The sequence below is a fragment of the Plectropomus leopardus genome, chromosome 15 (assembly GCF_026936395.1).
Source record: "Plectropomus leopardus strain MGB_pleo_1.0 chromosome 15, ASM2693639v1, whole genome shotgun sequence".
NCBI classification, from domain to species: Eukaryota; Metazoa; Chordata; class Actinopteri; order Perciformes; family Serranidae; genus Plectropomus; species Plectropomus leopardus.
Window position 1 is genome coordinate 3,848,994 of NC_142190.1, and position 22,426 is coordinate 3,871,419.

Below are 22,426 nucleotides of genomic sequence, written 5' to 3' on the forward strand. Positions count from 1 at the left end.
GGAATTCAGTTATTTTGGTGCTCTTAAAGAGCTTTTGCAAACGTCTCTAAAACCACTTCTAAATGCAGTTGTTTTTTTGGACAGCTCTCGACGTCTAATGCACCTCTTAGTGTCCCCTCATCATCCTCATTTATATATTTTTTTTCTCCTCCAGCAAACCTCTTGTGTTGGCGGAGCATCGCGTCTGCAAAGCTCCTCACAGATGGGCAAAACACTGACCCCTAACAGACAGGAAGTAAGAAACTTGGAGATCTTTTTTTGGCATTAAGGTTTTATTAGAATACGGCATGAGAATTGCTGTTTATTAACTGTACATCAGAGTGTAACCTAATAAATATAAAGTGATCCACCAAATTTACTGTAGCATACATTGATGATAAATGTATAAAAGACAGATACAAATAGATATACTTAAATACAGTTATCTAAAACGCTTTGTTTAGAGCGACTACATAATGACATTCAGCCGAGCTGTATTTCTCCTCCCGTCCTCGTGTTCCTGTGCTTTAATAGTGATTGTCCAGACTCGACACGCTGACATTGTTGGCAGAGTTTTGAGGTCTCAGTGTCCTGTGATTACTTTCATGGGAACATCATTTGGCACAGCACGTACCGTCTACTGTGTGCAAGAACACTGACAGACTATTGAAGTTGCTTCAGTCAAGTAGGAAATTTTGCAATTTGGTTGAATTTCAAATCACAAAAGCGGTTTGAGTTGTTCCCTCCGAACCCTTCATTAGTACCAAAGTGACATGTAACACGCTGTGATTGGCACAAGATGTGTGTGTGTGTGTGTGTGTGTGTGTGTGTGTGTGTGTGTGTGTGTGTGTGTGTGTGTGAGATGAAGCTCCACTACGATGCTTTTTTAATTGGTGGCATTTCTGTAGTGATCAAGAGGGTTCTTTCACATATGTTTTGACATGTTGCAACACATTCTCACTCCCAACACATCAGATACCAGTTAGCAGTTAGTGGCCCATCGTTTATCCTTCATTACAAATCTCAGTAATGTCAGAAGAATCTCGACTAGGCTATCAAAACAAAGCGTCACACGAAATTCTTGCTCAAGTTGAAAAATTTCAAGTCGCGTGATGGACCCAAAGGTGTCGATCTCGTCACGTACAATGGGTCCATTGCGCTGCCTGGCATGAATTTGCATCTATTCGTGACTTTGCACCAACTTTGTATGTAAACTCACCATGCGAGACACTTTGTGTTCAGTGTTAACACGCCATTCCACTCCAACGTACAACATATTGCCATCGTAAACACAAAGGACCCACCACCAGCTCCTAAAATTAGTTTTAAAAATACTGTAATGTATCATGATACTGACAGTATCGCAATATATTGAATCGTATCCTCTTTATTGCGATGCGTATTGTATCGCAGGATTCTTACTCAAGGAGTAAGCAGTAGGGCTGTGTATTGGCAGTAGTTTGAATGTCATTTTAAGATATCCTCTTGCCTTTTTAAAAATGAAACAATGCATTTGTAATGATGTTTGTCCTCAGTAGAAACAAACAGGCTTTAGGCTGAATGTCACAGACAGATTAGGGAAGTCTAAAATATTGTTATTCTTAGTCTTATCATGGGATTTGCTGACAATAACCGAAATACAGAACAATGCCAGTGTTATCCGATTGTAGAAATATTGATGCCCATCAGTATATGCTTCCAATTGAAATGCAGTTAAATCTTTTATAATTATGCAATGATACACAATAGAGAAACAGGGAGACATATTTGGGTAGTAATTGCAATAATATTAATTAGTCTTTGTTCTGTATTTAAGTGTCCAGAAGTTAATTTGACTTAAGGAAGAAAAAAAATACTGTTGAACCTTCTTGTAAGCTTGTGTTGTGGTGTGAATTTTAGTGGTAAATCTTTTGACATAATTAAAAACAAAGATGTTATTTTCCTAAGCGAGTCCCACAGTTTATATACCAAACGTGTCATCACCACCAATTACTACATGTGGAGCCGGCGCATGACAAACATCACAGTTTGTTTTCAGGCTCCAGAGTTTCTGTTTTTCTACTGATGTTAGAATCACACATTTGAACCACCACGTATCTACTAATAGATCAAACTAAAGAGCACAGGACAGCAAAGGCAGCACCAGCCAAGGAGAGAGGCTTCGCTGTTTCCAGCAACATTAATGTCCGTCACTTCTGTAACTGTATGATTGTAGACGTATTGATATGACTTCACTGCCTTTACACTTGTGAAATAACTGAAACATGGCCACAGAGTCATTATTGTCTCATCCGCCACTTGTGTCATACTCACTGTTATTACATACACTGAATAACACTGCATCGATATGTCTCATGAATCATATTACATTGCTAGTTTGCTGTTTTTTAATTGCTTTTTGTACATGAGATTTCTATTTTCTACCTCGGAGAAAAGTTGCTGTGCTAAGATGACCACAGTATAGATGCAGATGAGTAAACTGGAAATAGGAATAAGGCGCTCATTGCACACTAAAAAATACAACAGAACTACGTTTCTTTTTTTTTTGTCTATTTTTTCAAAGAATAAAAGCCGTTGTGCCAAAATGAAATGTAAAAGTGAAAATAAAAACGAGTCTTGACAGTTCGTTAGTGTGAAGACAAAGATACTGCTTTGTCATTTTTGTTTTCACTTCAGGAAATGTGTGTAGGATTTAGCAGCATTTAGCAGTGCAGACTGCAACCAGCTGAAACTCCTCCCATGTGCAGAGCATGAACTTCCAGTTAGGATTCAGACATTTTTACCGTGTGGTAGATGGGCTGCTAGCCCAGCAGTTGCTCATTTGTACCCCCTCCTTTTCTTTGATAACTCAGGATTCAGACGTTGAGGAGGTTTTTGCAGAAAGCTGAATTATCTGCAGAGGCCTCTTCCTCTCTAATACAAAAAGGCCAGTTGATTTTAACTGGTAAAAACACTAAATAAAGCAGTTTCACATAACAAATCAATGTTTCCTCAGCACTGTTTGGCCCCAGAGGGACCACTAGCCTAGCACCTGCTAAATACTTCTCACATTTTTTCACTGCTAACTTAAGATCCAGACATTCAGGAAGTTTTTACCATAAGCTGAATTATCCACTTTGGTCTCTTCCTCTCCACAACAAAATTTAGGTGATTTAAATCATAAAAAAAACACTGAAAAAAGCAGTTTCATGTTAAAAATCTGTGTTTTTCAATGCTGTTCTGCTCGTCCCAGATGGGCTGCTAGCACATGCCAATTTGTGCTCCCCACTTTTTTTTTGATAACTTAAGATCCAGACGTTCAGGCGGTTTTTACCGTTAGCCGTTTTTTCAACAGAAGCCTCCTCCTCTCCATAACAAACAGACCTGGTGATTTAAAATGGTAAAAACACTTAATAAAGCAGTTTCATTAAATAAATCAGTGTTTTTCCAATACTGTTTGGCTCTTCGTGGAGGGGCTGCTAACTACAACGACGGCCAATGCAAAAACACCAGTGGCCCTATGTTGAGCCAGTGTTTGGCTTGTCCATTTTGGGCTACTGTAGAAACATGGCAGTGAACATGATGGACTCCGTGTACGAGAACTCGCTCGCTATTTAGAAATATATGACTAATTCTAAAGTTACACTTAAACCAAAGACAGCTTACTTATTACATTATATTTTCCATTTCTGCAAATATGTCCTCCTAAATCCTACACATTGGACCTTTCGTTTTATTTATTTTTTGGCACAATGGTTTTTCAGCTATAAACTTTTGGCATTAAATGTCTGAGCATGAAGCTCTTTGGAAAGCATGAACCTAGCATGTAGCATAAAATGTGTCCTTACAGCTATGGACATACTTATTCTGAATGCACATTACAAGCACTCAAAGCAGTCAAACTTATGATTAACTCTGTTGTTTTGTTAAATCTGACTTTTGGCAGAGGCTGGCATCAGAGAAAACCCTAAGCCTAACCCCTCACCCCTTGTTTTGTTGTATCTCCATCCTGCATTTCTTAACCTGTACAATTTGACCTGTTTTCTACAGTTTTATGTACCTGTAACACGATCAAAGCAGTGGCTTGATATTAGAGGTGTCTATCATCTTAAATACATGGAATGATACCAAAACAATCCTGCTTTAAGTACATTTTTCAAAGTCAAAGAATACAGACAAATTATTTTGTTTTCCAGCCCATTAGTGTTTGGAGATTCACAGTGAGTTGAGCGACTGGATCGGTAAGAGCAGCACGGGAAAACTCCAGCCCTTCAGAAAGATATTGTTAATTCGTATAATGGGTCAAAGGCAACACACCTGCTGCGTCCTCTTTCTGTTTCGTTTCAAAACCTCGTCCAGTCGTCCGACAGCAGAAACCGGTGTAATCGAGCGGAGGCCTTTACATTCACATTATCACTCAGATTGGTCTTCTTGTTTTGTCCAAAGTTAGACGGTTGAAAACCCAAGCCAGTGATGGGAAGGATACATGGAGAGAGGAAGAATCAAAGTCTCCATTTGTTCCTCTGAGTCTTTCTTGCAGACATTTCCTTTTATTTCTCCAGATTTATCCTGTCTGTTAGAAGCTCACCAAGGCGTAGACCATACTGCGGCGGGTAATTGACCGGGGCAACAGGAAGAAAAACAGGGAGAAAACTGTAACTGTGCTGCTGTTTCGCATTAATGTCACAACAAATTCAAGGCATCAGTGGCTAAGTTTACATGCACAGGATATTCCGTTTTTTGCCTTTATCCAAAAAAAAAGACAATGGGACAGAATTTCAAGTGTGCAGTCATTTTATTTGCAGAGTAAGGACATTTCTGCGCATGTCTTAGTGAATAAGGCCCAATATTCGTGCTAAGCTGTTTACGTAACTAATGAAAATGAATCCCTGTAATATTCCCTTTTACATGCAGCTGTGCATGGAAATTAACATGCCCTCTAAAGTCGTTAATCTTGCAAAAATGTGGAAAAGGGGAACGACTTGAGCTGCTTGGGCTATTTTGCTTCTTCGCGTATATATATATATTTAAGTTCTCCTGCGGTTGCAGACTTTTTTGAGCATGCTGAAACAGCCTCCATCTTTCATACCTTGAACCACCTTCTTGAAAAGGTTGGTGTTGTGATCTTTGCACATATCCAAAGAGCTGATGATATCTAAGTCTTTCATAATATTTTAAAATAGGTTTGTTTCTCCTTCCGACCAGAAATGTGGGCTTTTTCTTGGCATGCATCCCCACCACGGCCTTGGAAACTATTGGTTAGTTGGTTGTGTACAACACATGATAACGCACGGAGCTGACTCTGAACAGGCAAGAGAACATGTGTTTCAAACTGCGATAAAAACACCATTTGAAATGCATATTCTAGATTTGCTGTACACATGTCCAAAGGATGCTCCTAAAACCACAATAGCGTACCAGATTTGTACCAATTTTTAATTCCAAATAAAAATAAAGTTATTCACACTGGGAATTGTTTTTGTACTTTAAGTATACATAAGGTGCAATAGTGTATAAAACAGCATCAAAAAAGTGCCTGTGGGGGATCCCCTGCACAGAGGTCTTAAGCCCCTAATGTTCTAAAATCCGAGAAGTGTCAAAAATCTGTCAAAAAGTGTAAAATCTGCAAGACATCCTAAAATTCTAGAAACTTCCTAAAATACTTAAAACATCCAAACATCCAAGAAATGTCCTCAAATCCAAGAAATGTTGTAAATTCCCAGCGACATCCTAAAGTCCTAGACATTTCCTAAAATCCCAGAAAAATCCTAAAATCAGAGAAACATCCTAAAATCCTAGAAATGTCCTATAATCCAAGAAATGTTCCAAAATCCTAGAAAAGTATTCAAATCCTAGAGATGTATTAAAATCCTAGAAACGTCAAAAAATTTTAGAAATGTCTTGAGAAACATCTAAAATCCAAGAAATATTCTAAAATCCTAGAGAGGTATTCAAATCCTTGAGATGTATTAAAATCCTACACATTTTTTAAAAAATTGAGAAATGTCCTAATATCTGAGAAACATCTAAAATCCTAGAAATGTCCTTAATTCCTAGAAACATTTCCTAGAATATTCTGTTCACACAACTTGTAATTTAATGTAATTCAAAATGCTGTCACTATTGTATTGAAAATAAAAGCAGAATATTAGCGTGCATGTAAAAATAGCCACTGAAATCTTATCAGACAAGAGCAGATTGATAAGATTGATAATTTGTACTGACCTGTAAAGATAATAGAAGAAAGAGAGCAGATAAAAGCCCAGCTTACACCAGGACTCCTTCTGGCAGTAGTTGAGAATGTCGGCGTTCATCACGCTGACAGGATCATACATGACCTCTGACCCGTCAGCTGGCCGATGAAAAAACCTGAAAAAAACGCAGAGAGTTTTGGCTCATGCTCGCACCTTATCATCAGAAGCTTGTTAGACATCTGTTAAGGGACTGTACCTCCACAGATGGTAGAAGAGCAGCGGGATATTTAGGCCAAGTGTGACCCACTCTCCAGCACACATGAACATTAGGCAGAAGAGCCCGTGGATGGAGTACTCAGGTACCACCAACTAACCAGAACAGACACAGGGACGCAGGTTACAGGTCTGCATATAATCACAGTAACCACACCAAAAAAAAAAACCACTTAAAAACTCATGGGTTGCATGATGTGATATAACTACAATCTACAAAACCGAAATCACACCAAACACTTTCCCACAGAACGTGTTAATGTTACTCATGGCCCGCTGCTGTTACGAGTGCAAATATAGTTTCATGCACATGTAGACTGGCTGTTAGATGTTAGCAGAAATTGATGTAGTTTGACACAGATGGTTCAGATAACTAGCCTGCTTCCTCTAAATCAACAGGCTGTGAACACAACGTTGACACAGATATTATCACCTTTCAAATCTTTTTGATGTAGCAAACGTCTGAGCAAACTGCCGCTTATTTGCACATCTAGCTGAAACAGATAAACTTAAGTGTTCATTTTTCCAGTGGCTTTTCTAGGCCCTGAACGTGATTGTATTTTAGAGACCCATTCCTGTTTTTCCAATGGCTTTTTAGGCACCAAACGTGGGTGTCTTTTGTTGACACAACCCTGTTTTTAAGCAGCTTTTTAGGCACCAAACACGGGTGTTTTTTAGAGGCTAGCCATTATTTGTCCACCAGGGATAATGCAACAGAAGTTGACGTTGTTGCTCATTGGTTGGGGCAAAATAACCATAATGTGGGACTGAATAATGAAGTGAAAGCAAATGAGTAAATCAGTCTAAGATTACCAGACTAGATTGGTTGGATTGGCTTTATGTAAAAAATACTGCTAAAAAAGACTATAGACTGCTTTCTTATAGCCAGTAGAGCAGAACTGTGTACATGGCTCTGCAGCAGATGAGTATTCTTCTGTGTGAGTGTGTGTGTGTGTGTGTGTGTAGTCTGTGCGCCGGGAAGTCGAACAGCACAGATTAGTGAACGATAGCATGTATCTCATATGTACAATAGTAAAGCGTCGAGTACGTAAGAAATTTACAGTGCAGAGAAGATATCCATATTTTCGATATGCAACCTGTTTGCCGTTTGCCAGCTTGTTTGGTATGTGATGTAATATGTCAACCGAAAGAAGGTCCAATAGCAACGACCTGAAAAAGGGCATATTTCCTGCTACCGTAGCAGAGTCGGATTTACTTCCGTCAATAAATCATTTCTGCCCCAGTGCTTGTATATTGAGTCAAGGACAGTAGTCCAGTTGAATGGCCTAATCAAGCTCTAACTGTAGCTTGGCTTAACAGAGCATGTAAACGTACTGAGTGGCACTTTGTCCCTTGCTGTGCACCACTGTGGAAAACATAGAGTCAATAAATCAATCTGTCAGTCAACAGCAAATGTTGAAATACAGGTAAACCTCTATTACCCATTTTCCCACTTTGAACCTATTGGACGCTGTTCCCATGATGGCTATTTTAACAGACTAATGGTTCAATCAGTCATAAAAACATTCATCTTTTTACAGATAAAAAACACATTATCATCGAGTTCATCTTGGAAGATATTACTCTACTCTCTGCATAAATGTATGGGCCCCAATAGCACAGTTAGCATCCCACCTTCCCTGATAATTTAAGCCCCTGTTGTAGCCCATTCTGTTTATTGATATATAATTTCAGGGACATTGAGTCTCTCTCTGACTGTTAAGTTGTTCTCTGTCTCTTCGTGTCTGCACTGCAGAGTGGTGACGGCGGGTTGTGTGGATGGGCTTCATGTGAAATGAATCAGTACGCGTCACGGTCCTCACAATGGTTAGAGAGACAAATGGTCATGCTCGTCTGGAGCCCCTCTGTTTTAGTCATCCATCAGCAGGTAAAAAAAACAAGTATTACTCACTCTGCGGAGCAGGTTGCAGATTCTTTCAATGTTGAGAATCCTTTCTCTCTGTGGACATAAAGAAAATCTGGTTAACAGTGCGCATTTCTTCATCCTGCGCACAGATTGTGTCTTTCCATTAAAATAAATATATTAAGGATTATACATGCTTTCAAGTTTTAGATAATTATTGTCACAGGTGGCTACATCCACTTCTTTAATACAGTCTATGGGTGAAACATCAATAAAATAAAAAAAACTAGACCTGCTATGTGCTTGCAATTAAACAGAGATTCATGCAAAAATATAAATGTTAATAATAATAATAATAATAATAATAATAATAATAATACAGTTTATTTTTATAGCACATATCAAAACTAGCGCTTTACACATAAAATCACAATAAAATGCACAGGACATTTTTGTCAAAAGCAAAAATACAACACAAAAGAAAAAAATTTAAAATAATTAAAAAATAATGATGATGATGATGATGATGATGGTGATGATGATAATGATAATAATAATAATAATAGCAACAATAATAATAATAATTCAAAGAGTAATTATAGGAATGCCTTTTCATAAAAATAAATCTTCAAAAGTTATTTATAAGAAGATAGTGATGTAATGGCTCTAGTAATAAAAGATGCATCGGTACAATACACATTGATTCTTTCTGCAATACACCTCGACCTTAACCCCTAAAAAATACAGATTAATGAATAATGACTAACCAACTTTATATACTATCTCAGACTCTAAAGTTGATTTCCATTATAAAGCTAAAAAAACTATGTAACCAAGCATGAAAAATAAAACGCGAGTTGATGAGAAACTTATGGAAACTGTTTGTCAGTGCATGAAGACATCAGCCACATCTGAAGCAATAAGGACATCAATGTTATGTGCAGACATTTTGCACTAAAGCTAACAGTCATGAGTCCCCTGTGAGCCATGATCGAGGCCTTACTGATCAGTTTAAGAAATGAAAGCCATCTGTCTTCCACTTGCCAGCAGCTAAAGGCCTCTAATGGTGACATTTTATTTTGGTGTCCATCGATTAGCTAGCAGCTTGAATGAGATGTTTTGCTTTTTTTACTCATCCACTTATTAATCTGTATCCATCACTAGGCTGAGAGAACAGGTAAACACAATTGTGTGGTAATTAACAGACAGGTTGTTAATTTGTTTTGCTTCATTTGTTTGCGGAACAAAAATACATCAAGTAGATAAGCAGTGTGTGTAAACTATACCGGTGTTTGTTTTCCCCCTGAGTTTACTGAAGCCTCAGCTGGAGAGAGTCTCATTTTATGACATATTGAAGCATCTGTCTTAGTTACAGGGTGACGGCTTCCAGTATTGATGCTACTGTGATTCCCTTTAGCCAGCCTGCACCTTTTTATGAATCTGTGGCCATAAACGAAACCCCCCGAGTGACCTGAAAGTGGATTTTGCCCTGAATTTACAACACTGAGCCTCTGAGCCAGACGCTCGCTCTCCAGCCTCACTGTCTATTTGCAGTTGTTGCTTTTGCTTTTCTGTCATTTTCTTCCTTTTGCTTGCTCCGTGCACGGCATCCTTCCACGACACAGAGCTTAAAAATGTAAAGAGGACAGTGCTGGACCTGCCAGCAAAGCCGCTGTGCGTTTTATGGTTTTGTAATTGCGCTCATAAATTGTTGTCCTGCAGATACTCGGCTCTGCTGATTTTACAGCCTGGAGCCTCCCCGAGATGCCCTAATTAGTGTCAGGTCATCCTCTTCACTATGAATTTTTAATTGTTCCAACAAGGGAAACACAACTGAAGACATTTATCAAAGGCAGCGCAGACCTTTTCACAATATACAGAATAAATAAAAGAAAAGCAGGCCAAAGACTGTTGTCAAGTATGGAAAATAATCTGCAGAGAATAAGTAATCTTATCAAGCAATTAAGAATAAAATAACTGATTTCACTGACGAACAGCCTCATAATTTTCCACTATCGAAGGCTTGAAATGAAGGAAATGTCAAGAGCTTGACTTTTGTAATTTGCTATTTCATGTAGAGAGACATAAAACCGAGGCCATTCGACTCCGCACCCCTCTTTTTAAGATACTTAATTTTGTCAGCTAGCCAACTTCCAGTCTTTTCTACAATAGCAGCAAGTCTGCTTTTTACTGCTGTGCACAACCCAGTCACCAGAATGAATTGTACATTTCTACAAAACATGCATTTGTTATATTTTTACAATGTCATGTAGCAGATATGTTTAAACTTTATCTTTCAGCAAGGCTGTGGTTAATATGTAGTCAGCCAGAAAAAACACTTGATTATCATTAAGAGAAGATCATGTTTTGGCCTAAAATACCAACATTTGGTGGCATAAAGGCTGCTGGAAAGCAAGGACGGGTCGGTAGAAAAACACAAATGCTGCAATCTATCAGTAAAAACAAGAAACAATTCATTATGTCGATAAAAAACACCAGGTTTGGTTGCTCAAACATTGCTGAGAAATTACGCAAATTGTCAGTGAAAAACTCTGAGGTATGGTGGTTATAATTACACTGTGAATACTTACCTAGATTTCATTAATCAAACACAGCTAGGAAATGCCCTGATATGTCAGTGAAAAACATCCAGGTTTGGTGACTCAAATAGCGATTTGAAACGTTGTGATAGGTCAGTGAAAAATGCCTGTGTTACGTGGCTTAAATGTCAATGTGAAACGCTGCGATATGTCTGTGCAAAACCCAAATTTGATTGCTCAAACTCCACTCGGAAACACTGCAATATATCCACGAAAAACTAGATTCAGTGGCTCAAACATTGCTGAGAAATGCAACAATGTGTCGGTGAAAACCACCCAGATTTGGTGGCTAAAATGACGCTGGGAAACAGTGTGATATTTTGGTGAAAAGCAACTAGATTTGATTGCTCAAATACTGCTATGAAATGTCACATTAAGTCTGTAAAAAATCACTTAGGTTCGGTGGCTCAAGTGGCGATTTGAAACATTGTGATAAGTCAGTGAAAAATGCCAGTACTTAGTAGCTTAAATGCCACTGTGAAATGCTGCGATATGTTAGTGAAAAGTACCTAAATTTGGAGGCTAAATTGACACTGGCAAAAACTGTAACGTGTTGGTGCAAAACACTCCGGTGTGATTGATTAAACGGCACTAAAAGCCGCAAATGTCGGTAAAAACCAGTTTATAGGCTCAAATGCAGCTGGGAAACAATGCAGTAAGTAAAAAACACCAGTTTTGGTAGCAGCAAAGGGTTGCCAAAATAAAAAACCAAAACAATGTTGTTGGTTTTGAACAGTGGCCTGCAGTGGTGTCCAACCACTTGATACACCATCCATGATTCCCTTCACCTCCTGATGACAAAAGTCTGTTCATAAACTCCATCACTTTAGACATGTTTATATGTATAAAACATAAAAATATAACCTATTTGTGGTCTGCAAAAATGTACAATGCCACCTCCCCCCCGGTGACTGGTCTGCTGTGCACATAAACCTGATTTGGAAACACATGTTTCATCCTCTCCCGAAATAATCTTGTAATTTCTCTCTTTTACCGACAAATATTTACCGCCTGTGTGCTCTTTGCAGACAGCTGCAGCTGAGCGAACAGGCTTTGCTCTCTGCTAACATCAGAAATAATTGCTGTTTATTTTCCAAGGCTGCCACCGTGTACAGTGTGTCTTTTTCTGTTTGTGCAGTTTATTGATTTTGGGTGAGAACAGCAGCATCGCATCCTGGCAGATGATGTTCCCTGTGAGGACATCTGACATGTTGACACGTGCAGGTTGTTAGTTATAGGTTGCAGAGACACCTGTCCAAAATAATACAAATCCAGCAGCCAGGAAGCTTGTAATGTTCAATATTTGTTGATACTTTGTCTGAAAAAGCAGCTCTTTGTCTTTGTCTGAAGGGAAACAAATAGCATCCTCTTTGATCTGATAATTCACATCAGTATTTTTTTTCCCGAGCTCTTGTTTGCAGTTGCATTATATTTTACAGGTGTTGCAGTTATTGTGTCCACCCCCCTGTAGCTGGCGTGCCTCCACACTCCCACAGTCTGCTTTCACAGCTTCCTCTCCCACTCCTCATCACTCTCACTTTGCGGTTCAGATGCAGGTTCACATGATTGCCAGAACATTAGCTAACTTGTGAAAAGGGAAATTCACAGCAACGGCAAGTCGCTTCTGATGATGTTATTTTATGTTTTTGCAAAAAGATGGAGACAGAGATTTTCAGATATGGTTTAAAGTGAACGAGTCTGTTCTTATCGCAGTGAGGTGAATCTCATATCGGGGCTTTTATTTTGGTGACAGCGCGGTGTCTCAATGTACAAACAACGGCTTCATTTGCATCCATCTCTTTAATTGATTAGACCAACGAGCCGCCGTCTTCGCAGAAGGTTGATTGCTTCAATCTGCATACAGATGAGCGTTCAAGGCAAACGCAGCCTGGGTGCTACGGTTGCAATCACCTGGCAGCTTGTATTAGTAGGAAGTGTTTTCAAAGAAGTACAAATATTTGATGTTGACTAAATGCAGCTGAGTAAAACATTTGAAGGGTTTCTTTCGAAAATCACAACCTTCATTTACATAAAATGATGCTTTTTTTTTCACCTGGTCGGCAGAAGAAAACTGAAATATGTTACATTTTCATGTCTCACACGTAACATATCAACATTTCAAAAGGGCGGAGGTAATAGTGAATGCTTTGTCACTAATGCAAGATGCCTGCCAGCCAAACAACTGTTTGAAACCAACAAACAGCAAAATGGGTTGCTTTTTTAGTGAGTCATTGCTGGGTTTCAAGCTGCTTTTTAGCCCTAAAATGAGGATATTTTTTAAGGGACCCGTTGCTGTTTTTTCTTCGCCTTTTTAGCCCTGAAACATGGGTGTTTTTTATGGACCCCTTGCTCTTATTTCTGTGAACTTAGCCCCAAAATGTGGGTGTTTTCACAGTTTTTCAGGTGGCTTTTTGGTACCCATACGTAGTGACCTGTAAATCTTCTGCAGCTTTTCAGCCCTGAAATGTGGGGAACAGTGGCTCTTACTTCTTCTGACTTTAGCCTGGAAATGTGGGTGTTTTTTTTAGCAACCTACGGCTGTTTTTCCTTTCGATTTTTAGCCCCCAAATGTGTTTTTTTTTTAGAGACCCTAAAACCAGTTGTTTTGTTATGAGTCATTGCTGTGTTACTTGCTGCTTTTTAACCCTCAGACTTGGGTGTTTTTAGGGACCCGCTTCTGTCTTCCCTGCAGACTTTAAGCTCCGAAATGAGGGTATTTATTTTAGCAACCTTCAGCTCTTTTTGTGTGTTCCAAAACATTTTCCTGATCGTTAAAAAGGGGCTTTTGTGCCTAAATCTAACCAAACATTAACAAATGTTGAAATGTAAAGTTTCAGTCTATCTGTTACATATTAACATGCAAATGTAACGTGTCCCCAGTTTGCAGCACGTTCGTTGCTAAAATATTTTTGGGTGATTGGGCTTCTCCATTGTGTTTACAGGCTGAAATGACAGTGTGGGATTCTTGTTAAAAAAAAAAATAAATCACTCCTTATAAACTCAGTCTGTGATATTGGCTGATACATTTCAGGTCCTATGTGACGTTTTTGAAGTAAAACCTTCAATTTGTTCTCAGTATTTATGTGCAGCTCAGTGAAGGTTCCTCCTGTAACAGTACAGAGGGGATTTCTGTGTGAGTGTGATGGTTTGATCATCCTTGAAAGAAGAGAAACAGCAGGGTTCTTACCGCTCTGGTGGGATTGCTCTGATCAATGGGGTTTTTGAAGTCTGTGCGGAGCTCATCAAATGCAATGATCTGAAAAATAACAGACACGTTGGTTTGTTCTCAATTAGTTACTTTTACAGCACTAATGAATGCACATACTGTAACTGTAATATAAAAAAAGACAGTTGCTTTCAACACACAAAATATTCTTGTCTCAGCCTGTCATACAATGCTGTTGTAACTATCCTACAACAGTTTACTCTGCTGCACACCCACCACATCTTGTCCAGCTGCAGCCACATTGTTCACTTTGCCCGAGCACAGTGATTAAATAGTTAATGTGTACATAATTACTTACAGCCTTGCTCTTTTTCTGTACAATGTGTAAGCTCCTACATGCGTCACTATTGCTGTCTTAAATTGGATACCTTTGTACTTATAATTGCTATTTTGTAAGTGCGTTCACACTGAGAAGTATGGCACAAAGCAGTGCACTGTGAGTACACAGATGGTGCATAACGGTCAATAAAGCCTCATTTCACTGCACAAAAACCCTCACACCCACTAACATCTGGCTTTTGGGAAAGGTTGCAATCGACGTTCACACCTGGGTCAAATGACTCTGCAGTAACAGGAGTTTATCACCTCCGGCTCTGATCGGCATTCACGTGAACAGAACACCCGGGGTGTTAGTGCTAATTTTAGCCCCTCATCCTGCGAGATGCTGTGACGTCGCCACAAGTGAAATTACATTGTTGTTTTTAAGTGTTAGCAACTTATATAAACCACATCAATCTGACTTAACTTGATCATGAAAAAGAGGATTATTCCAAAAATGAAGTTAGGAGATCTGCGAGTTCTGTTTTCTTAACATGTTTAAGAAAATACAAATATGACTGACTATTTTGGAACCAGCAGAATGCATATACTGATATATAGACGTTGCTAAATCTAAGAAAAGACTGATTTAATTAAACTTGTCATTTTTAAGTTGCAACAACTTCATAATATTTAGTAAATATAAATTTTGAATAAACTTAATAAATAGATACAAGTTAACATAAATTAAGACAGATTTTAACGAAATATTTTTCAGGACAATTGGTTTCCTACATTTTTTTTAAAGTAAAATCAACTTGACAGATTTTACAGTGTACAAAAGATGCCAAATGGTGAGTCATTCATCAGATGTTGGTGATAAGATTATATGATATATAATTTGATATGGACATCATGATAGCAGTAGAAATTTACATTTAAAGAGTATTTTATGCACCAATGTATGCATTTTCTTTTTTTCAAAGTAAAAGTCCTTTGCCCTTTTATGTTTTTAAATGCACATCCTCCTGACACCCCCCCCAGAATTCTACACTTGTGAATAAAAAGATCAAAATATATGAAATTGATGTCAGTGTAGAGAAAACACCATTGTTTAGATAAAAGCTCTCTAACTGTTCCCTGTGAGGTGATAATTTTTTTCTCACCAGCTCCCTGATTAATAGCTCTATAAAAACACTAATAATTCTTGGTGTAAAGGCCACCCGCTACGCTTATCATCAGTCAGGCTTTTAAGCAGCTCGGCTTATCTTTGACGGCTCATTGAAAAGCAATAAAAACGCAGACATTAGTTGCAGATGAGTGAGCATCTGATTTGCGTCAACAGTGACTGTGAAATTATATGTGAAAATACTGTCTTTCAGGAGTGGAAACAGTGCTGATGCGAGTCTATATGGCTCTGCCTTGTCTTCCTTCGCACTTGTAAACAGATGCAGTTTCCATGGCGACATGGTGAGCCCCTCAGCGGGCTCCATGGTTACTATAGCATCGCACAGGCGCTCTGATTGGTCGGGAGCCGCGTAGAATTGGGGTGCTGCACTCGTGGGTAGAGGCAGACTGGGGGGAAGGGGTGAACATAGTTTGATAACAGTCACATGGCTGAATGGTGAGCCAGACACACGCTTCTCCCCGTCTCTTTCACACACAGACACACTGACTGACTCATATGTAGTCTCACCCACTTAGTCAATTGGTACGTTAGTCATTTCAAGTCTTATGTTCATAATGATGTGTTATGTATTTCACATTATCCCTGCCTCCGTGGATCGAATGCGAAAGGTGAGGGATCAAAGCTGCGGTGTTTGTCTGCTCTTGTGTAACCAGCTGAGCCGGGTGCGCCGGTGTCCAGCGGTATCTGTGCAAATTCCACTCAAAAAGCCGCAGGCAGAAATATTCACAACAGTCTGGCGGTGGAATTTATGATCATTGTTTTTTTGCTGTCTCCCTTTACTCATTTTATGCAATTTGCTGAAGCACCTTGTTTGAGGAGCTTGTTTGTTGTCTCTGGGATCGTAGGAGTGTTTTACTGTGTAGGGAGCCTGTTGTTTAATGTGTCAGGGTCAGATGAGCTCCACTTAATTATACTCATGATAAACCAGCTATAAGCAGGTTGCTGTGTGGGAATAGATGAAATACATGTAGACTTGACCCTTTGAAACCTGAGCAAATTGGCTGATTTAATTTAAAAACATGGGAGGAAGGCAACGAGCAATTTCACAAAAAATGACCAAATAAATTTAAAAAAAATGAGTAAAGAGAATAACCTAAAAATCTGTAAAAAAAAAAAAGATAAAATGAATAAACCAATAAACAAGAACATTGCTAAAATTAAATTACAAAAATATATACATGATGTAGCATATTTTTTTAATATAAAACTAAAATAATCATATGTTCATATTTCCCTGTTAAAATTTTTTTAATATTTCTGACTTTTTTGTTTCAGTTTCTTGTACATTGTCTTTTTTCATATTTACAAAACGTATTTGCTCATGTTTCAAAGGTTTAAATGCTTGTTAAAGGGGGTCTGAATTCAACACAAAATCGATATTTTCCCTCTTAACTGTAGTGTTATTATCTGTATATATTACTTTAGAGTGTTATCAGCTGTAGGGATGTCTGCCTTCTCTCTAATATAATGTAACAAGACTCAGCTTGTGGTGCTTAAAGCGCCCAAAAAATGAAAAATTACACCCCCCCTCCCATCCAAACTTTTGACAACAGCAATGTCTTTTTTCAGAAATCATAACCGATCTTGGTGGCGGCTTTTGTGTCTTTATGTCTAACAAATTTCCAACTTTCACCCATAAACCTGCTGTTGTCCCTGTACGTGTGAAACCATGAGTCCATGTTTTCATAAAGATTTAGTGTGCCAGTATATCAAGCATACTATGCTAATGACATATGTCAAGTGACATTATATAATGCCAGTAACAAGCAAACAGAGTTGAAAGGTTGGCAGTTTGATCCCCGGCTCCTCCAGGCAACATGTCGAGGTATCACAGCAAGATACTGAACCATAAATTGCTTGTGTGTGTGTGTGTGTGTGTATGTGTGTGTCTGTGTCTGTGAGTGTGAGTGAGTGTGTGTGTGTGTGTGTGTGTGTGTGTGTGTGTGAGAGTGAGGAGCAGGTGGCACCTTGTACGGCAGCCTTGGCCAGCAGTGGATGAATTTATGTGTGTGAATGGGCGACTGTGACTCTTGGTGTAAAAGCACTTTGAGTGATTTTTAAAATATAGGATCTAAGTTCATTTTGAAGAGAGACCGTATGAATTTAATGTGAAAACGGATGTTTGTTGTGAAGAGAAACGATGCATGTAATGAGTAAATTGGCACGTAGTTCCTGAACGTCCAAAACTGACACAGGATGGTTACCTAGCACGTCACATTTTGAAGTGACGAGTAACTAACCAAATGTCGTACGAATTGGGAGTTTGAATGTGTTAGCAAAGACATTAGTAAAATTAATCACTCTAACGTTGTACGCTTGTTATGTTTATCTCTTCAAAAAAAATTCAAATTGTGTCACTATTTTCAGTGGTTTTTGAATATGAATATCAATATTTTTCAAGGTGTTGTATTGAAGCTAGAAATGTCAGTATAGTGACAACATTAGTCCCTGTGGAAAACTGCTCACAACAAGGTCTGTGAATTATCTTGAGAAAAATCATTTCTGAAAAGAGAGATTTCTTTTGAGTTTTTCAAATATATTATTTTTTTTTTGGCACTTTGATTTCCACAAGCAGAAATGCCATCTACTTCTGTTATATTGGAGAGGAGGCAGACATCTCTACAGCCAATATCTCCAACACAAAACTATCTACGTTAATAAATAGCACGACAAGTTAGAGGAGAAAATGACTTAGGGGGTGAACTTTCCCTTTAAAATCTTGTGTTTGTCAGGTTTCTGAAACTCTGTGGTCTGTTTCAACTAATTATGTCTTTGCAGCTCGATGTGTGGGAACAATGTGTCATTTGGTGGCTTTTAAGAGGCAATTGAAAATGTCAGTCACATATAGGTACAATTACACTGATATTCAGCTCAGACATTTTATGCATAACATTACCTCTGGAGTACCTGAGCAATGTGTGTGTGCAGTGTTCCTGTCAGTGTGTAGGTGGACTGTGTTTGTCTGCGAGTGTGGGCCGGAGCGTGGACGTTTACAGGCCCTACATGTGCCCTGTTTTAATGAGTGTATATGCAGTAGCTCAGTGATACTCAATGTATGCCCCATGGGCCAAATCTGGGTCAGTGCCCCCCCAACTATTTTCCAATTCATAATAAAGATAAAGTGATTCATTGTTTTGTTACTTTTAGTATATATGAGGTGCCAGAGTGCATAAAACAGCACCAGAATAAAGCTTTTTTATCAAATAAAGTGCCAGTGGAGGATCCCCTGCAACCCAACAGAGGTCCTAGCAAAGCCCCTAATGTCCTAAAATCCTAGAAAAAACAGAAAATCCTAGAAATGTTTGGAAATCATGAAAATGTCCTTAATTCTAGAAATGTCCTTAAATCTTAGAAATGTCCTAAAATCCTTGAAACGTCCTGAAACCCTAGAAATGTCGTTGAAATCCTAGAAATGTCTTAAAATCTTAGAAACATCCCATAATTCTAGAAAATCCTGAAATCCCTGAAATGTCCCTAAGCCCTGGAAATTTCCTCAAATCCAAGAAATCCTAGAAATATCACTAAAATCTTCAAAATGTTCATAAAGTTCTGGACATATTCTGAAATCCTAGAAATGCCCTAAAATAAAAAAAACGTACTTAAATCCTAAAAATGCCCTAGAATTCAGGAAAAGTCCTAAAATCAGAGGAAAATCCCCAAATCCTAGACATTTTCTAAAATTTTAGAAGTGTCCTTAATTCCTAGAAATGTCCTAAAACCCAAGATATGTCCCTAAAACCTAGAAACATTCCAAAGTCCTGGAAATGTCCTAAAATCCTAGAAATGTCTAAAAATCCTAAAATTGTCCCCAAAAAAGTCCTTAAATCCTAAAAATGTCCTGAAATTCTAGAAACGTCCTAAAATCAGAGAAATATCCCATAATCCTCGAAAGTCCTTAAATCCTAAAAATATCCTAAAATTGTAGAAGCATGTATGGTGCCGCTGATTCTGGCCCCTAGCCTCCTGTCATTCTGCAAAATTGGCCCCTAAGCAAAGCAGGTTTCGTGCCCCCTCTGTAGCTGCTGTGCACAGTTGTTACTCACCTGCCATATGACGAAGAAGATGAGCGCGGCGCACAGCACCAAGGTGAGCATGTAGCAGAAGGCCGCAAAGGTGAACGCCATGGCTGAGCCGGCCAGCCTGACGACGAGATGGGTCGAGAGAGAGAAAGGGAAGTTCTCCCTTTGCTCTCTGCCTCTCTCTGGCTATTGCTGTCCCTCCTTCTCTTGGCGGAGGTTATTATTGTCTGCCCCCCCCACTCTTGATGTCCTCCAGGAAGGTAGAGCACTCAGTTTTAGTAACAATCAATAATCAGCATGGCTCCCATTCTTTGTCTCGTTTTTGTTTACCTGACAGCAAACCTGTCTCGCTGTGATTTAGGAAGCACTTCTGTGCAGCCACAGTTGTGTCGTTGGCCTGATGCTCCTTTTTTTCAGTCTCTGACAGGCAAGATGTCTGTCTCCTCCTCCTCCTCCATGTAGTTTCTCTTTAAACAAAGCCTACACATTTCTCTCTCTCTTTCTCTCTTTTTCTTCTCTCACAGTAAACCCAAAACTGTCTGACTGACACTCCGACAACAGAAGCACAGGAATCTCGTCACACTGAGCGTTAAAACAGCCGGGACGATTATCGCCAAAGATGGTTATGGCTTGTGATAGTTGAGTTTATGGCTTTCAGTTCATCTGTTGCTTTAAATCAACAACACAATCAATGACGCACGTTTGAAATAACTGTTTTGCAAATTACAATTTACACAGCCAAATTCTGTTTTTTTTTTTTTTTGGTTGGCACGTTACTTATTTTATTACTAAATTTTTGAGAAATTATCACACCGATATTCTGATCATTTCAGGTATTGCTTTGCATATTAGACAAATTTTGACAAAGCAAATAACACCAGATTTAAGTATAAAAATGAGTATAAATCAGTTAGGCGGTAGATATTGGAATCAGGTTTCAAATTAAACAACTATTCAACAACACAATGCCAATAACGCGCATCCACGAGGACTTAGAAAAACAAGATCAGAGCACGACATTGATAGTTGATCAGGCTTAATTATATCGAGTAGAGAATACCTGCGTCTGGTCGGAGACGTGTCTGCCACTGAACAGTCCACTGTGTCCTCGTCTCTGTCAATTTGCACCATGTCACAGTTCTCTCTGCATCTTTCTCTCATCCCCCAGATTTCTCCGAAAGCAATGGGTTTTTTTTGTCTCTGGAGGGTGAATTATTAAATAGAGGAGGGGAAAAAGGGGGGGAGTGCGATTTAAGCTGCAGAATATCTACATGTTGAGCCGCGTTTATTCTGATTTTTAATAATAATCTCCAAGAGGTCATAAGTTAATTAGTCCACCTTTCTATTCTATTCTACCTTTCTCCCTAAAAGTCCCTTTTCCCCTTTTTATCTCTTTGCAAACAGACCTGATTGTGTTTCCTGAGTCTACTGTCTTCCTCTGTTTCTTAGACTGAGAGAGAAATATTTCTATCACGCTTGATGTTGAACGGTTAACCAATAGCATCGCTCCCTCCCTCTCTCCTCTCTCTCCTCCTCCTCTGTGTCTGTCAGTCTCCCTCTCTCTTGCATTTATACATTTCCATAATCCCTCTCTCCCCGGGGAGCGATGAGGGGGCAGGGCAGCCTGCAAATGTTTTTTTTTTCCCTTTTGTCTGCATCCCTCTTTCTTCCTCTTCCCACTTCTCTCTGTCATTTCCTCTCACCAGAGCCTTCAGTCACCCGTCAATTCGTGAAATGGAAGTCTGTTTCTTCGGGGGGTGTTGCTCTCAATCACCTGTCATTTCTTTTCATTTCTTTCTGCTCTGTTGGCTGTTAACACAACATCTGTTAAAATTCTCATTTTCACTTTTTGTTCATTCTCTTTTTTTTATCCTCCCCAATTTCAGTTTATTAATGAGCAGATTTCAGAAACCACTGGTGCCATCTAACGCACGCTGCTGTCACTTCCTCTGCTACAAACATCCCATATGATCATCACTGATTCTCTACATCATTTCTTTGACAAAAAGTCTATAAGCAGGGGGCGTTTTTAGGATTTTAGGACATTGGGAGCATAACCCAGATCCTCCTTTTTGATGAACTAACTTAATTTTGATCCTTTTTATGCACCCTGGCAGCTTATTTACCCTGAGAAACTTTAAAAAAAAAACAAAAACTTAGAAATTGTAATATTGTATTATATTGTATTATATTGTAAAATATTAGTAGTTTTTAGCAATTAGTACTGATTAACAGAATACTTTACAACAGCTATCAAAATCAATATTAGGGACTGTCTGTTATTTATGAGAGGGGCAGGGATGATGCAAAAAGTGGGAAGCATGTCAAATAATGTTTTTTATTTTTGGCTTAGGGGAGAGACACAACTTTACATGGCTGTATCTTGTATTTATTTTACAGATGAGTTTTGAGAAAACATGCCATCAAAACCTATGGGCCTGCAGGTTTGGGAGGCATGTTTTCTTAAAAAAGGGATGTTTCAGGATGTTTTCTTTATAAATTCTTGTTGATTATTTTTTCTTTGAAAATTTCTTTTTTCTTTTAAGTTTTTTTTTGTGATTTAAAAAAATGTTTTTTTTTCTTTTCAGTTTCAATTTTTTGTCAATTTGTTTTCTTTTAAATTTTTAGGTGATTTTTTTAAAGAAAACATGCCCTCCACACTTGCGAGCCTGTGGGCTTGAAAGGCATTATAGCCATTGATTTTACTTTGAATATTTCAGTGATTCTTTTTTTTCTTTACATTTCTTTTGTGATTGTTTTTTTTGGTATAAACTTTTTTGTATTTTTTAAATTTTTTTGTTAAATTTGTTTGTTTGTTTTTCCTTAGTACCTTATTCTTATTAAA

At 38.5% G+C, this 22,426-nt stretch overlaps 2 protein-coding genes across 3 annotated transcripts in view; one reads left to right on the forward strand and one right to left on the reverse strand.

The window, feature by feature from the left end:
- LOC148187203 (uncharacterized) overlaps nucleotides 1-22,426 on the forward strand; it is a 35,400-nt gene that overhangs the window by 7,258 nt on the left and 5,716 nt on the right. The gene's annotated exons all lie outside the window — the stretch shown is intronic.
- Nucleotides 262-21,167, reverse strand: cnih2 (cornichon family AMPA receptor auxiliary protein 2). The gene is made up of 6 exons (XM_042499690.2): nucleotides 19,606-21,167; nucleotides 14,077-14,145; nucleotides 8,338-8,385; nucleotides 6,409-6,521; nucleotides 6,184-6,327; nucleotides 262-4,562 (listed from the first exon to the last, which is right to left on the reverse strand). The coding sequence occupies exons 1-6, from the start codon at nucleotides 19,684-19,686 to the stop codon at nucleotides 4,535-4,537; spliced, it is 483 nt and encodes a 160-aa protein (XP_042355624.1). The 5' UTR covers nucleotides 19,687-21,167; the 3' UTR covers nucleotides 262-4,534.